Genomic DNA, 15,733 nt, shown 5'->3' on the forward strand with positions numbered 1-15,733 from the left:
CGGTTGGATGTTGTGGTGAGAGGACAAGACCAAGGTGCCTAGAGCCTGTAGTGTGCGAGGTGGGCACTGAAGTGGTGCCAGAATTTCTTGATGTGTCCTGCATGCTGCCACTTGGTGCAGCTGGTGACTGCCTTGCAGACTATTCCACATCCCCGGAGTTGGCACTGGAAGGCCAGGTTTAGGTCTGGCACCCTTGTTCCCTGCTGTGCTGATGCAGGTTTGGTTTTTGCTGCCTCCTTCGGGGTGTGAGTGTGAGCCACCTGCAATGTCACTTTTTGACTATAGAGAGTAGCCTGGGCTTGTGAGCAGAGCCAGCTTGCCCTTTGAGTGATTTGGATGAAGACAATGTGAAGTTAGTGTCCCTGGGGTGACACTTGGGTCCTCACTGCCCTGGTGTGGAGGTGATGTGCCCACATAGAGGCAGGGAGGTGCCCTGCTGATCTCCTGGGCTGGACACTGATTTTTTTTTTTTTTTTCCCCTTGCTTTGTTTCTCAAGCAGTTCAGCAAAACCTGTTGGAATTCCAGGTTAATGGAGGAAATTACTTTATGCTAAACCCTTGGCCATCTGGTTGCTTTCTAATTGGAAACACTGTGGGTGTGATTCGGGGCTGTGCCCTTGTGATGAGGTGATGAGGGCAGCCCCTTAGACCTGCACCCTGGGTGAGGGGCAGTGTGTTCCGCAGTTGCCATACAGGGGCTAGGTGAGGAGCGGGGATGAAGTGGGCAGAGCTGCCTACTGCAGGCTGTGTGGGAAGGTTTCATGGGGCTGGATCCATGTGTGAAGGGCAATGTGCACCCCTGCACCCCAATACTGTTCTCTCCAGAGGCATGCATGCCAAGTGCCTTCTCACATGGGCCAGTGAAACGCAGCTAGGGCCATGCGCTGGGCACTTTGTGCTCAAGGTGCAGCAGGGTAGGAGACAGCTGGCTGTCCCATCAGCCCCGACAGCATGCACTGCAGGAGGATGCTGCTAGCCCTGGGGAGAGCATCCCTCGGCTGCCAGCATGCAATGTGGCCGGGCCTTGCCCAGCCTTTCGCACTGCTGTCTGGCCCCTCTCCCTTTGAGGGGGGCCCCCTGCCAGGTTTGCACTCACAGCACTTCCAGCTTGGCACTCTTTCCAACACGTGGGCCTCGGGGCTCTGCTGCCAAAGCCACAGCTGCACCTGTGTTCTTTTGGACTATGGTGCTCCTGCACAATGTGAGTGCTGGGTCTTGGAAGCAGAGACGAGGCTGTGGTGGCTGGAAGGAGTTGTCTCTTTAAACACTGGGTCCAGGGAGGGTAATCTGCCAGAGATTATCTGATGGGGAGAGGATTGGCATTACACGGAATGTCTCCTCCCTTCCCCCGTGTCCTAGAGCATTGCCTGTCCCATGCGTATGGAAACCAAGTTCACTTTTTCCTGGGCAAGCAGAGAGGGGGCATTTGATTTGAGGGGCAAGGGAGGGAGGGCACAGTGTGCACTATGGGACTGGGCCTCCTCTTCCTTGCTGTGCTGGCCACGCTGGTCTCCTGCGAGGACCCAGAAGGTAACAGGGTGTTTGGGGGAAGAGGGGTTTACAGGGTGCCCCAGAGCTGCTGGCACCTGGCTGGACCAGTCTTCCCTAGCAGGGAGCAAGACCTTTGTTGTGTCCCTGTGCTGAGGCTTGGCACAGGGGAAGGGGGAGCTGGCCTGCGGAAGAGCTTGGGGCTGCAAATGGATGCACTCCTCACCGCAGTAGTGCTTGTGGGGTGGGCTGAGACAAACCTTTGCTGGGCTTGTTCCATCTCCCTGTGGGTCTCTGAGGCCTGGGCAGCTGGTGGGAAGGGTGGTCCTCAGCCACCTGCCCCAGCCCAGCCCCTCTCTGGCTTGCTCCCTGTAGCACCAGGATACCTGGATACTTACTGGTCTGGCACAGCACCCATCTGCTTGGGGGGCTGCAAGGGGAAGCACAAGGAGCTGAAGAGGAGCCAGTGTGGAAATGGCAGCTGCTGCTGGCTAGGCTACAAGTCCTTCTGTCGAGGTATAGCCAGAGGGGAAAGACTGTGGGGGTCCTAGGGGTGGCTGCAGGGCTTGGCACAGCCAGGCTGGGGAGGGCAAGTCTTGTGCCACGCACACATGCATGGAGTCTCTCCAGCAGCCCAGTCCTCTGGCCACAAGGGGATGTAGCCTGGTTATCTGCAGAGCCCGCCCAGCACCCTGGTCCTCACCTTGTCTGGGTGCATCCCATTGGGCTGCCTTTCTGCCGAGCAGGCTGCCCAGGGTGCTAGCCCTGTGCTGCCTGCGGGAACGTCCCTGTCCCCAGTGAACTGTGGGCGACCTGAAGCGGACTTCAACTCAGTGGTGTATGGCAATGACTGGTGGGTTGGCTCAGTGGTGCGATACAGCTGCCGGCCTGGATTCCTGCTGCTGGGGGACCCAGCTAGCGCCTGCCAGTCCAACGGTCACTGGACCCCCAAGCCCACCTGCCTCCGTGAGTACTGCTGGGTGTCATGCTGAGCCCGAGGGGGCACTGTGCTTGCACAGTGAGCAGGTGGGAGGGAGGCAGGCATATGTCTGATCTCTCTGTTCCCCCAGCCTGCTGCAGCAGGGCTGTGAGGTTGGTGGGCACCCTATGATGTGCTCTGGCCCTGTTCTTACAGGGATCTGCCTGCGAGGTCGGATCGAGATCAGTGAGCGGGATATTACTGGGAGGTGCTCCTCGTCTTGCAGCACCCAAGCCCACCTGGGAGCCTTCCTCAACCATGGCTGCATTAAGATCTCAGCCTGTGTCACCAAGCACTCAGGCTGGGCCCGCTGGTTCCTACGCTGTGATGTCTGTGAGTGCAACTGCCATGTCCCATGTGGTGAGTTCTAGTGGAGGCTGCCCACCTTTGGTAAGGGCCTGCCTAACTGTTTTGTGGGAAAGGTTGGCACTGAGAGCTGGGAGCTGCCAAACAGCTCAAAATCTGCTGCTCTTTCTCTTCTTACAGCTTCTTCTGGGTAGAACTGGGCTGTCCGGGGCTATGGTCACTGGCCCAATGCTGAGGGAAGCTTGCACCCTGCGTGTCTGCTTCTTTTTGCCATGCGTCTCCATTGCTGAGCTTCTTCCACAAGCTCCATCCGTCCCAAGGCTATCATCTGAGAGGAGACGTTCTGGACTCTTGCAGGGCTGCCTTCCTGCCTGGCCCCATCCTGTGACTCTCCAGTGGCAGGGGACGCTCTGTGAGCAGCAGGCGCTGGGAGCTGCATGTGTTTCCTGCAGCTGGGCTTGGAGATGTTAGTGTCTTGGCCTCCGTTTGCCTGGCTGCTTCCTAGAGAAGACTCATATCCCTTTTTAGGGGGGAGGTAGCATGTGTACCTGTGTCTGTTGCAGAAGTATCTATCCCATCTGTGCTGCAGGGTGTGATTTCCCCCTGCTAGATATTTCCTGCACATGGGACAGGCCCTGGCCTGGTAGATCTGCCCTCTGTGTTTACTGCAGCTGTCAGGCAGAGCTGGAGTGTGGGACATGCCTGCTATGGCCCTGCCATAGCTTGCAGGACAGAGCTTGCAGGGCAGAGCAGCCTGACCAGGGCTGCACCGCTTATTGCTGAGGAATCAAGTGTCATAGTGGGACAAACTGCCCTACTGCCTCTCTGGGAGAGCTGGGGCCAGGACAGCTAGCTGTGCGGGGGAAGGACTCAGCTCCCAGGTGCAAAGTCTTTCCCATGGCCTGGTCTGCACCCTGGCTGCAGGGCATGCTCCTTTCAGGTCTACAATCTTGCCCTGAGAGCCCCTTTCCCCAGGCACTTCTCTCCCAGGAGCTTGGGGCCACAGAGACATGGCAGCCAATGCCCTGCAGCCAAGATGGGTGAGAAGAAAAAAGAGGGTTGTCCCAAGTACAGCAGGGGCCCTCTTTTGTCCTGTAGCTGGAGAAAAAGACCTGGGGTGTGAGCCCACAATGATTGCTTCCAGGCACTTGAGAAGGGAGCTGTGGCTGTGGCCTCTCACTGCCTACCATGGGACCTGCACGGCTGCTATTAACGTGGCCATCATGGGCACTACTGTAACCTTATGCTATGCTACCTCTCTTCTCAGGAGTGAGTTTCTGACCAGGGTCCCTTCCCTAAACTCTTTATCCTCCCCACTGGCCCTTCACTTCTCACTGGGGCAATGCTCAGTGGGTTGCATTCATGCTGACACTGGTACCCAGCTCCAGACGGGAACAGCCTTGTGCTCCCTGGGGACTGCCCTGGCTCCCTCTGAAGCAGGGAATTTTTATTCCCCCAGGGAAGGAGAAGGTGGGCTGGAGCACGTGTGATGGGTTTGCCAGGGGATCTGGAGGACCAGCAGCACTACCGCGGGCAATTAAAAATATGCTTATAGGAAATCACAGAGGTTTTCCAGTCATGCAAAGAGATTCTGCTATCTGCTCTGTCCCTGAAGCCCTGGGTACACATGACAGAGCCAGGACAGGCTGCCTTTGCCACTGATACTGTCTTGGACATGGAAGCCACCATAGGGACACAGCTATGGTCAAGGCCACTGTAGAAAGGTCCTAGCTGGGGATCAGATGGATGCTGAATGTGCCCATGGCACTGAACACCAAGCCTTTCTGGGCACTTGGCTCCCATCCTTGCCGGCCTTCCACCTTGAAATGACTCCACAGCAGGATGCTGCAGCAGCTGCTGGTTGCTGTATGGCTACCAGCTAGGTCTCAGGAGCTCGCAACTCACCCTGGAGCAATCAGGAAGGAAGGGGCTTTAGTATCAAGGGGGTTCACTCCCAGACCCTGCTTGTGCCCACCTGCAGGGAAGCAGGGCTCTTTTGTGCTACACAGAGGGGTTCTGGGCTGAGACATGCTAATGGTTAGTGTCCTGGGGATGGGAGTCAGTGTGCTGAGTGCAAACTGGATGGGTCCAGCGTGCCTTTTGCTCCATGAGGAGATGACTTAAGACTTCCATATGGATCTTGGCTCCACGACTATCTCCCTGTGCCCTTGCCCTGCTCAGTCTGTGGGCTGCCCTACCCTATAGTCTCTCCTCTGGCTGTATCCTAGTCTGCTAAAGAGTCAATTCACTGCCCTAAGCTCTGTCCCAGCCCAAGGCTGTGGGAGGGGAAAGCTTTCCTTGGCTCAACAGATGGTTTTTTAATTAATACTCTTGTTAGTGCCACTCATTTCCATATGTCTTTCATGTTTATGTGCTGTGGTGGGTGAGAGGTGTGAGTAACAGTGAGGATGGAGCCAGGCATGGTGCTGCAGAGGGATGGCAGGTCCCCCATGATGAGCTATGGAGGGAGTGTGTGCTGGGGGAAAAGCTCTGGCAGGGGGGCACCGTCCCATCAGGGTCCTTTGTGGCCAGCTCTAACGCCACCAGCCCTGGCTCTTGATGCTTGGTGTGGGCTCCCTAGGTAGTCCTCTGCATTGCAGCCAGAGTTTCACCCAGCATGTGCCTGCACTGTGGTGGCTGTAGGGTAGCGTGGCCCCTGTCCCAGGTCAGCACAGGGCTGAGTGGGAGCCAGGCGCATCCCAGGTGGGAGTGGACTTAGGGGCTGTTGGGCCCACTGGGTTTTGGGCTGAGGTGGTCACTGTCCCATACGTGATCAGCAGCAGGCAGTGGGGAAGGGTTCCGGGAGGCTGCGGAGTCAGTGCTGGCAAACACCACGATGGTGGGCCGGGGATGCTCAGGACCTTCTGGCTCGCGGGGGAGAGGAAATAGCGCCGGCCCCTTTAAGAGGATTTTTCGCTGCCTGGCAGTGCTGCCTGCCTGGGCAGCCCATCCTGCCGCCCCGACAGGCAGCGGCAGCAGCAGGGACAAAGCCGGCGGAGAGGGGCACCGCCGGGCAGCTGGGCCCGGAGGGCTGCTAGCCACTGCTGGGCTGGGGGCGGAAAGCCCCCCGTCCCGCCCTGCCTGCCGCCCAGCCCATCCCATCCCATCCCAGCCTGCGGAGAAATGGGGAGGAGACCCCAGCCGGGGACCCGCGGGGGCAGCGCCTAGCCCGGGTCCCGGCGCTGAGAACCGGCCGGCTGCCGCGGAGCAGCCCCCTGCCCGGCCGGGGCGCCCGGCGCCGTCCCTCAGCCCCCGCTGCGGGCATCGCCCCTTTGTCTGCGGAGGAGGAGGAGGAGGGAGAGGCGGAGGGCGCTGCGGCGGAGACACGGCTGGGCGCAGAGTGGCGGGGAGAGGAGCTGCCGCACTCGCAGCCTGCCAGGTGAGCCTGCGGGCCCCCCTTCCCCGGGGGAGCCCCCTCCCCTGCCCGGGGCGGCCGAGGATGGAGGGGGGCGGCGGGAAGCCTGGACGAAGGAAGAACATCCTTGGCAAAGCTGCCTTCCCCACCCCTCGTCTCGGGGACGGGCTAAGCCGCGGAGAGCGGCTTGCGAGATTTAGCGTTCCTTGTAACGCCCAGCCGAAGGAGGCAAGGTGAGCCCGAGGGCGCTTTGTGCCCGGGGCCCCCCCCGAGCCCCCTGTTCCCGCTGGCCCGCACCCTGGGGCTGCCAACCGCATCCCAGACCCTGCGGCTGCTCAGAGGGGGACCTGAGTGTTGGGTTCCTGCAGCCCTTGCTCCCCACCTTTTCTTCCCCAGGTCTGGGGCTGGCTTTTTTCCAGCCCTGAAACGGATCTGCCTGCAACAGGGAGAGGGCTGGGAAGATCTCAGCGCAGCTCCTCGCAAAGCCTGCTTCCCCTTTCAAGGGATTGTGTATGTGCATTGCAGCTGTAGTGGGGAGCTGCCTGCGCCTCAGCAAAATGTAGGTTAGCAAACCATTAGGACTCTAGCCTTGGAGGCAAGATGGGTGTTGGGCCCAGCCTGCTCTGGCACAGCTCAGGCTCCTTCTGCTGGTGCCGTGGGGATCCCCAGCCCCCTCCCAGTCTGTGGTGCTGCAGTGGGACCTGGGGTTGGTGTGCTCCCCACCCTGCTTGGCTCAACATCCCCGCCCCAGCACCGCAGAGTCCTCAAGCCAAGCGGGGATGCGGGGAGCTTGGCCGTGCTGCAGCCGGCTGTGAGGAGGACTGCAGGTAGAAGACAGTGCCCAGCAGGAGAGTGTTTGGGCAGGTGTGTGTATTAGCATCATGCGATGGCCCTGGTTAAGTACTGGCCTGGTCTATGAGGCTGTGCTGGTAAGAGCCAGGAAGGTGAAATGAGCCAAGGGAGGCAGAGAAAGTCTGGCACTAGCGGTGCCCCCTCCCTCTTCTATTAAGTTTGTCCCAGCAAGCTCATGGGGATCCCGGGCACCAGCTGAGGGTCTAATCTAGCCAGGACTGCTCTGCCCCAGGAGCCTGGGTGAGGCATGGCATGCTTTGTCTGAGGAACTGGCTAGAACAGTCTCCTTGCTTGGCACCCCATACCTGTGTCCCCCAAGCCAGGCCCAGGCCAGGGTAATTCCTGGTGACCCCTTAGGGACATCCAAGTACAGCTGCGTGTCCCCCATTGAGGGAAGAACATCAGCTCTCCCACTTCCTATTCTGTACCCACCATTGTGAACAGGAGCAGGGTAGGGAGCCCAGTAGCACTGGGGCTGGGAGAGCTGAACAGCCTCCCAACTCTGCTGCCAGAGCTGGACCCAACTGCAGAAGGTGCATAAATTATTGACACTGGAGCTAATAAGCTGCTCCATGCCGTGAACCCCTTGGTGCTGGCTTGGCTGCCCTGGCCAGGTCCATCCTTCCATCCAGCTGTGGGTGCCAGACCAGAGCTGGGCAGTATATCACAGGGCAGAGGTGTGCAGTGAGGCCTGAAGCCAGCAGGAAGGGGTGTGAGAGGACTTGCTGTGGGCTGGTCCCTGGCCCTCGTGGTCCCTGGCCTTTGCAGTCCCTGGTCCTGAGAGAGGGGCCCATGATGAGTCAATCCCTGTACATTTCCTACAGAGCAGCAGGATGGCGGAGAAGGGTATGGATCCCACGTGTGTCTCCATTGCCCTGGAGGACACAGTGTGCCACGCTGGTCCCCCAGACGCCCCGCTCCTCACCACCCACTTGAAGAAGGTGGAGAATCACATCACAGAGGCCCAGAGGTTTTCTCACCTCCCGAAGCGCTCAGCTGTCAACATTGAGTTCATTGACCTCTCCTACTCTGTGCGTGAAGGCTCCTGGTGGAGGAAGAGAGGTAGGTGCTGACAGCTGGGGAGGGGCAGGGGAGGGGACCTGCTGGGCTATTACACCCCTCTCCCATTCTGTATGCCTTGATCTTACCCAGGGCCTCAGCAGCTCCCTGTGTGCTGGATTCATCACTTCTCTGCCAGTTCCTGCTCCAGGCAGTCCCAGCCTCTGCAAGGACTGTGCTCTCTGCCTGCTGGCAGGAGCTTGTCTCAGCGTGTGGCAGTGGGGCTGCACGCAGGGAGCCACAGCGGGACATGCTAGAGCTGCTCACCCTGCTGTCCCCTGCGGTAGTGGGGGCTGGCTGGGCGGTCGGGCTGGCTGGCCCCATAGTCTGTCGGAGCATGAGGTGCTGTTTGCAGACATGTGGCTGGCAGTCCTTGCTGGGCACCTGTGAGTGGAGGGCAGGCTCATGTCTGACAGCAGTTGCTGCACACCTCTGCCATGCAATGCTGGAGCAAAGCAGATCGCATCCCAGGGAAGCCTTTGGCCAGGGTTGAATGGGGCAGATGGGGCAGATTTCCTGGTTCGGGGCAGCCAGGGTGGATTAGTTTCCCCGGCACTGTTATATGGGGTATGAAGGCTGTGTGTGATGTGCCAACAGCAGGAGACCCCAAGGGGTGCCCCAGCTCAGAGCCTGGCAAGAAGAATATGTGTGATTTGCAGGGGATTCCTTCTCCAGCAGCTCCCTGTGCAGCTGCAGCCACAGTACCCTTTCCTGTGTGTGACTCTGGCCGAGAGCTCAGGGAGGGAAAAGGGGAGGCAGATGGCGGCTGGTGGGTGGTAGTCTGCTTTAATTAGCTCTCTCAGTTAATGGGATGCCAATCAGGCAGCCCCATGAGATAGAGGGGGAGCTGATCTGTAGAAGCTGAAGGCAGGCAGGGATGTGCGGGGGCCTGGGGTGAGCAGGCCAAAGGTGCAGGGCTTCTCAGTGGGGTGCCCCGCCAGCCAGGAGCGCTGGATGAGGCCTCTGACCCTGTGTCTTACCAGGCTCTGCAGCTAGGGAAACTGAGGCACTGAAAGACAGTGGGACCAGCCCCGACATCTCCCAGGATGAGGTCTGCCTGTTTGTCTGGGATGCTGAGGACACATCCCAGGAGGAGCCATGGTACAACCATGGGTTCCCCAGGGCAGAGTGTGCTGTAGCACCCAGGAATCCTGGGGACCAGCTGCTTGCCAGTGGGCCAGTGCCCTGCAGGGAGGGAAGGGGACCAGAAAGGAGCATGCCGAGGGGCGCTGGGATCCCAGAGCGGCAGTGGGAGGGACTCCTCTCTCCCTCAGGCCAGGCGCAGATAGAGGAGCTGGCGGGGAGCTGCCAGCCACAGCCCCCGGGATCTGGCCGGGCCACCCCACTCTGCTGAAGCAGGAGGTTACTGGCAGTCAATGAACGCAAGTAACCGCTGCGCAAGCTGCAGTGACGCCGACGTGAGCAGCATGCGCGGTGCTGGAGCTGTGTGCGTGGTGCCGGGATGTGCCGGGGGGCGGCTGCCGGGCATGCTTGTTCTGCTGCATGCACAGCCCCCTGCCCTCCCCTCCCGGGCCTTGCTTCCCCTCTGCCAGCGGGGCCCGCTCCTGGATGCAGGATGCAGGATGCCTGAGTCTCAGGGGTGCAGAGGAGGAACCAGGAGCTTGTGGTGCTCCTGGGGACGGACAAGCCAGAGGGGCTGCCCCCGCCTAGTGTGGTACTAGGACTGTGAGCTGGTCTGGCCCTAAGGCTTTCCCCAGCCTGTAGGCAGGGAATGGACACATTGCCCTCACCCAACACCAGCTGCCACCACAGGAAGCATGGGGGGCATATTTCCAGCAGGGAGATGCTCAGACCTGATCCACGGTTCAGCATCGTCCTAGCACCCTATATACCATTGCTCTCCTGCCAGGGCTGTGTTTCGGGAGCAGCTCTTAAGAGCTTGAGGCTGTGCCTGTTCCTTCCTCCCAACACATCATGTTCCTTCTGCCAGAAAATGCTAATCAGCTGTGTTTAAAGCAGAGATAATTCCAGGTCTTATTAGCAGTGGCTGCTGCCAGGTATCACAGCATGAATGCCAATGAAGGCAACAGCCAGGCACCCAGCAGGCTTGGGGACTCTGCCTGTCCCATGCTACCCCTCTCCACCGGCCCTAGAGACTGAGATCTGACAATGTACATAGGATCACTGTCACAGCCTGGTAATCATCTTCAACAGCTGCGTGCCCTGACCCAGGGATTTCCATGGTCTTTGCTGTGATCCAGGACATGTGCCTCTTCAGTGCTGGAAATTAGTGGGGCCAGCCAAGGACCAGGATCAGGGATCATGCTGGAAATGACAGCTACTCTGGCTATAGCCCTGGTGATGCTGATGGAGACAGTCTCCAGGCACATGCAGCCCCAGGCACAATACACTGAGGTCTTGAGGTCCCCCAGGTGCTGGGATGGCATCGTGGTCCCTGTAGCACTGCTGCTTTTGAAAGCCAAGCCCACGCTGCTCTCTCTCCAGGGTACAAGACTCTCCTCAAATGCCTGTCAGGGAAGTTCTGCCAGCGGGAGCTCATTGGGATCATGGGACCCTCGGGTGCTGGGAAGTCCACACTCATGAACATCCTGGCTGGCTACAGGTGAGGCTGAGGGGAAGCCAGCAGGTCTAGGGGTACAGGGCTGGGGGTCCTGTGCTACATCCCCATGCCTCTTTCCTGTAGGGAGACTGGCATGAAGGGCCAGATCCTGGTGAATGGCCGCCCACGGGACCTCCGTACCTTCCGCAAGATGTCCTGCTACATCATGCAGGACGACATGCTCCTGCCACACCTCACTGTGCTGGAGGCTATGATGGTGAGTGGTGCAGGAGCCAGGCAACCTGCTGGGCTCTGTGGGGCATCCTGTGGACTGTGTCCTTGGGCAGTGAGCCCACAGTGACATCAGGCATTTCCAAGGGCTCTGGGACACAGGAACGACATTCTGCTGTTCTTGCTCCCTTCATCCTGAGCACTGTTCCCAGCCCTTGGCTGGGCAGGGACAGGGCCACGGTGCAGCTGATTCTATTCCCTACATCTCATAGTTGTGTCTCCCTGCCCATCCTCTCCCTGCAGGTCTCTGCTAACCTGAAGCTGAGTGAAAAGCAGGAGGTGAAGAAGGAGCTGGTAAGTGCAGAGGGAGATGGGCCCAGGCCCCCTCATCTCTCCCCAGGATGGGGACAGTAGGGAAGGGAGGGCCCTGAGGGGACCAGGGGATGCCAAGGAGCTCCCAGCAATGGAGGTCTGAAGGGAAGTGGCAGGGATGGGGTGAGGGTCCACGGGAGCCTATGGTGAATGAGGCTGTCTCACAGGTGAACGAGATTCTGACGGCCCTGGGGCTGCTGGAGTGCTCCTACACCCGCACCATCTCACTGTCGGGGGGCCAGCGCAAGCGCCTGGCCATCGCCCTGGAGCTGGTGAACAACCCTCCAGTCATGTTCTTCGACGAGCCCACGAGGTGAGGCTGCAGGGGCAGGGCTCCCTGGTGCTGCCTGCCCAGGTGGGCTTCCTCTGCCGCGGGACACCAGGGTGGTTGGCACCCTCTGGAGCACAGCAGGGCTGCGAGACCCTGTGAGGGCTGGGACATGGCAGGGCTGGGGCTGCAAAGGGATGCTTTTCTCCGTCGACCTGGGAGGGAGGATGCCCACAAGGGGAAGCAACTGGGGGCATCTTTAGAATGTACTTCTCCGTCTCTCAACTCTCCCCTTCTCTCTCTGCTGTCTTTCTTCATCACCCCGTCCTGCATGGCCACAGCGGTCTGGACAGTGCCTCCTGCTTCCAGGTGGTTTCCTTGATGCGGTCTCTGGCTCAGGGTGGACGCACCATCATCTGCACCATCCACCAGCCCAGCGCCAAGCTCTTTGAGATGTTTGACAAGGTTTGGGCTGGGCTAGGGTACAAGATTCTTCAGGGGTGCTGGGTCCTTCTGGCCCCAAGACCCAGGAGAGAGACCATGGGAGGGATGGGCTGCAGGCGTTTGACCTGGGGCTTGTGTGGCACACAGCCCCGATGGCTGGGGTCTGGAAAGGGTGCCCTGTGTCACCCTAGGACAGGGAGGTGGGTAGAAACAGGTGACAGTGCCCCTGGCTGCTCTGTACCTGCCATATCCTGGCTTTTTCTTGCAGCTGTACATCCTGAGCCAGGGTCAGTGCATCTTCAAAGGCATCGTGACCAACCTCATCCCTTACCTGAAGGGTCTTGGCCTCCACTGCCCCACATACCACAACCCTGCTGACTTCAGTGAGTGCCCTTGCCCCAGCTGGGGCTGTGTTGGGGAGCAGAGGGTGGCAAGGTCTAAACCCAGTGCCCAAGCCCTAAGGGCTGCCCAGCATTCCCCTGCATTCTCCAGGGAGCAGGGCTGCCCATGTCCTTCCTGTTAGGTGCTGACTGGACAGTGCTGCTGTGTGGTAGGGGTTGTGCTCGGCTCCCACCTCCCTGCCCCACGGGGTTATGGTCTGGGCAGGCCAAGCAACGTGATGGCAAGGGGTGGCTCAGCGCTCCTCAGGGGTCCTGTCTTCCTCCACAGTTATCGAGGTGGCCTCAGGAGAGTATGGAGACCTCAACCCCGTCCTGTTCCGTGCCGTCCAGAATGGCATGTGCACCATGGCTGAGAAGAAGAGCAGCCCTGACAAGGCAGATTCATCATGCCCAGCACACTGTGTGACGGTGAGTGGGAAGGAGAGGAGCCTCCCGCAGTGATGGGGAGTGGCAGGTAACAGGGTGCCCACCCAGGGACACCTCAGTCCCCTCTGCCCCACAGTGCATGGGTATCCTGTGATGACTAGAGCTGCTTGGACACAGTGGGAAGCATGGAGTTGTCCAGCAAGCCTCTGCTTGTCCTGAGTAACAGCTCAGTGCTTGCAGCTGGCATTGCCTGTTCTCACCAGGGGTGCTCACAAGGGGCACCCTGGGAATGTTTGGGTGCCATCCTAGAAGGGAGCTCGTGATGTGAACTTGACCCATGTCCACAACTTGTCCATGGTCTTGCAGGATGTCGACCACATCGAGAGCCACACGTTTGCCACCAGCACTTCAACCCAGTTCTGCATCCTCTTCAAGAGAACCTTTATCTGCATCCTAAGGGACACGGTGAGGGCAGGGGAGGCTCATCCAGGGCTGAGAGGATGGGGCCTGTCAGTCACTGAGGGCAGAGAAACAGGAGCTGAATGGAGGCTGGAGTGGGGCTTACTCTTGAGGAGCAGGCAGGCTGTCCTCTGTTCTCCTGGGATGCTCATGGGATGTGTCTCTGCCTTGCTGAGCCCCTGTACCCTCTCTGCCCGCAGGTGCTGACCCACCTGCGGTTCATGTCCCACATTTGCATTGGAGTGCTGATTGGGCTGCTCTACCTGCACATTGGGAACGATGCAGGCAAAGTCTTCAACAACACTGGCTTTCTCTTCTTCTCCATGCTGTTCCTCATGTTTGCTGCACTGATGCCCACCATCCTCACCTGTAAGGAGCTCCTCCCCCAACACCCATTTGCTGCTGCCAACCCTTGGGGCAGAGGGGGATACTCCAGCTGTGTGGGAGTGTGTCTGTTGGGTGATGGAGCCAGATGTATTGGACAAAACGGGGGAAATAATACAGGAGAGGAAAAAAATTCAAACGAAGAGGGGAAAAACTTCTGGTTGGGTATATTGCAGCTTTGCCCTTTATTTAATGTTTGGCTATAACGTACTTGTTGGCTGAAAGCAGAATGCGGGAAATTTTTTTTTGCTGAGAAAATGTCTGTAAATCTGCATTTTCAGCTGCTTCACCTCTCTTTCACTTCCACAAAACGTTTGCCTAAAAACCCCCAGCCAAGCTGACTTTTCCATGCAGAAAGTTCCCACGTCGGTCACTGACTTTTTTCGCTAGTGAAGATTTGAGCACCCGCTTGTAGTGCAGGCAGGAGGCTGTGTGGTATTCTGTGCCAGGGCAGTATCAGATCTGCCTGTACTGGGGCAAGTCAGACTAGGGGCTGGAGCAGCCCAGGCCAGGGTGCTGCTGGCTTCTAACTCCTTGTTCCCATGCAGTCCCCCAGGAGATGTCTGTATTCCTGCGAGAGCACTTGAACTACTGGTACAGCCTGAAAGCCTATTATCTGGCAAAAACCATGGCAGATGTGCCCTTCCAGGTGAGTTTTCGGCTGGGCTAAAGCATGGCCCTGATGCTGATGTGCCATCCTTGGCACAGCCAATTGCCTGACTACCCCAGTACCCCAAGCTGGCCTTTGAGGGGTCCCTGCAGCCCTCCATCCCCCAGGGAGGGTTGTGGGGTGAGGATGGCCATGGGTCCAGCAGAGCAGTCTTTTTGCTTGCCCCCTTCAGGTGATCTGCCCCATTGCATACTGCAGCATTGTGTACTGGATGACAGGCCAGCCACCTGAAGCCACACGCTTCCTTCTCTTCTCTGCCCTGGCCACTGCCACGGCCCTGGTTGCCCAGTCCCTTGGACTTCTCATCGGAGCTGCTTCCACTTCCCTACAGGTCAGATGGGGGCCTGACTTTGCCTGTTATGTGGAGACGGGGGGTGAGTTGCAGGGAGTGCCACAACAAGGACAGGTGGAGGGAAGTGTTGCCCATAGGCAGGTGTGTGAGTGCCACAGGTGGTGTGCCTGGGGACAGGGACATGACACCCAGTGTCCTCTGCTCCCTAGGTGGCCACCTTTGTGGGACCTGTCACTGCCATCCCTGTACTGCTCTTCTCGGGCTTTTTCGTCAGCTTCAAGACTATACCCACCTACCTGCAGTGGAGTTCCTACGTCTCCTATGTCAGGTGGGACCCCACGCTCTGGCCAGAAGTTCCCTGCCCTGAGCTCCCATGGGTTGGGCAGAGAATGGGACTGCCTGGGGCATGCAGTGACTGTCATTGTGCGCTCTGCCCTAGGTACGGCTTCGAGGGTGTCATTCTCACCATCTATGCCATGGAGCGTGAGGACCTGGAGTGCCTCGAGGAATTCTGCCCTTTCCAAAAACCCATCAAGATCCTACAGGAGCTGGATGTGGAGGAGGCCAAGCTCTACCTGGACTTCCTCATCCTGGGCATCTTCTTCATCATCCTGCGGCTCCTGGCTTACCTGGTCCTCAGGTACAAAGTCAAGTCAGAGAGATAAAATGTTGTTCCCGGGCCCGGCCTGCTGTGAGAGACAGTTCTGCAGGTGGACGCAGTGCTCCTAGCAGGTCATGGACTGCAGCAGAGGCATCGGTAGGTGCCAGCCAGGCCTGGCTCAGCCGAGAAGGGTTTTGAGACATCTCGGAACTGTTTTAACCTTTCCACACACTCTTCATTGCAAAAGTTTTGTACAGCCCTGGCATGTGTCACCCTCTCCCCCAGGACTGCCGAACCCCATGGAGCTTGGATCCCCTCTTGTCACCCCTGCCCAGCACTGCCCTTCACTGCCAAACACATTGGGACACTGGGGGCAGTCCCGCGGAGGCAGCTGTCTGCCGAGCAAGGCTGAAAGGAACCAGCTGCTCCAGCCAGGAGGGGAGCAGTGCCCTGGAGCTGCCTGATCCTGGGGCTGAAGCCAGGAAGAGACACCTGCAGAGCATGGATTGGTAGCGCAGCACGTAGCCCCATTGCTCGCTCTGGCCAGCATGCGTGTCCGTGCTAAGAAGAGCCCAGAGATGCAGTATGCCAAGTTACACAAGGCTTTAGTGTTTCCTGTCACCATAGCCACAGAAATTGCTGCATCCCCTTTTTATTTCTGCATAAATCCCCCGGTTTTTTTTTT

The 15,733-nt window shown here is 58.8% G+C and overlaps 1 protein-coding gene across 2 annotated transcripts; it reads left to right on the forward strand.

The window, feature by feature from the left end:
* The first annotated feature begins 1,782 nt into the window (after positions 1-1,782).
* On the forward strand, positions 1,783-15,733 carry ABCG4 (ATP binding cassette subfamily G member 4). Of its 2 annotated transcripts, XM_075116447.1 has the most exons (18): positions 1,783-2,004; positions 2,287-2,454; positions 2,624-2,827; positions 2,954-6,152; positions 7,805-8,042; positions 10,506-10,623; positions 10,705-10,837; positions 11,095-11,145; positions 11,331-11,476; positions 11,773-11,896; positions 12,144-12,258; positions 12,545-12,684; positions 13,009-13,107; positions 13,302-13,470; positions 14,034-14,134; positions 14,328-14,486; positions 14,657-14,775; positions 14,887-15,733. In XM_075116447.1, the coding sequence occupies exons 4-18, from the start codon at positions 5,610-5,612 to the stop codon at positions 15,110-15,112; spliced, it is 2,481 nt and encodes an 826-aa protein (XP_074972548.1). In that variant the 5' UTR covers positions 1,783-2,004; positions 2,287-2,454; positions 2,624-2,827; positions 2,954-5,609; the 3' UTR covers positions 15,113-15,733. The 2 variants fall into 2 exon arrangements, with proteins under 2 accessions (XP_074972548.1, XP_074972549.1); XM_075116448.1 differs by having other exon boundaries at positions 1,783-2,454.

Source organism: Phalacrocorax aristotelis, chromosome 22 (genome assembly GCF_949628215.1).
Source record: "Phalacrocorax aristotelis chromosome 22, bGulAri2.1, whole genome shotgun sequence".
Taxonomy (NCBI): domain Eukaryota; kingdom Metazoa; phylum Chordata; class Aves; order Suliformes; family Phalacrocoracidae; genus Phalacrocorax; species Phalacrocorax aristotelis.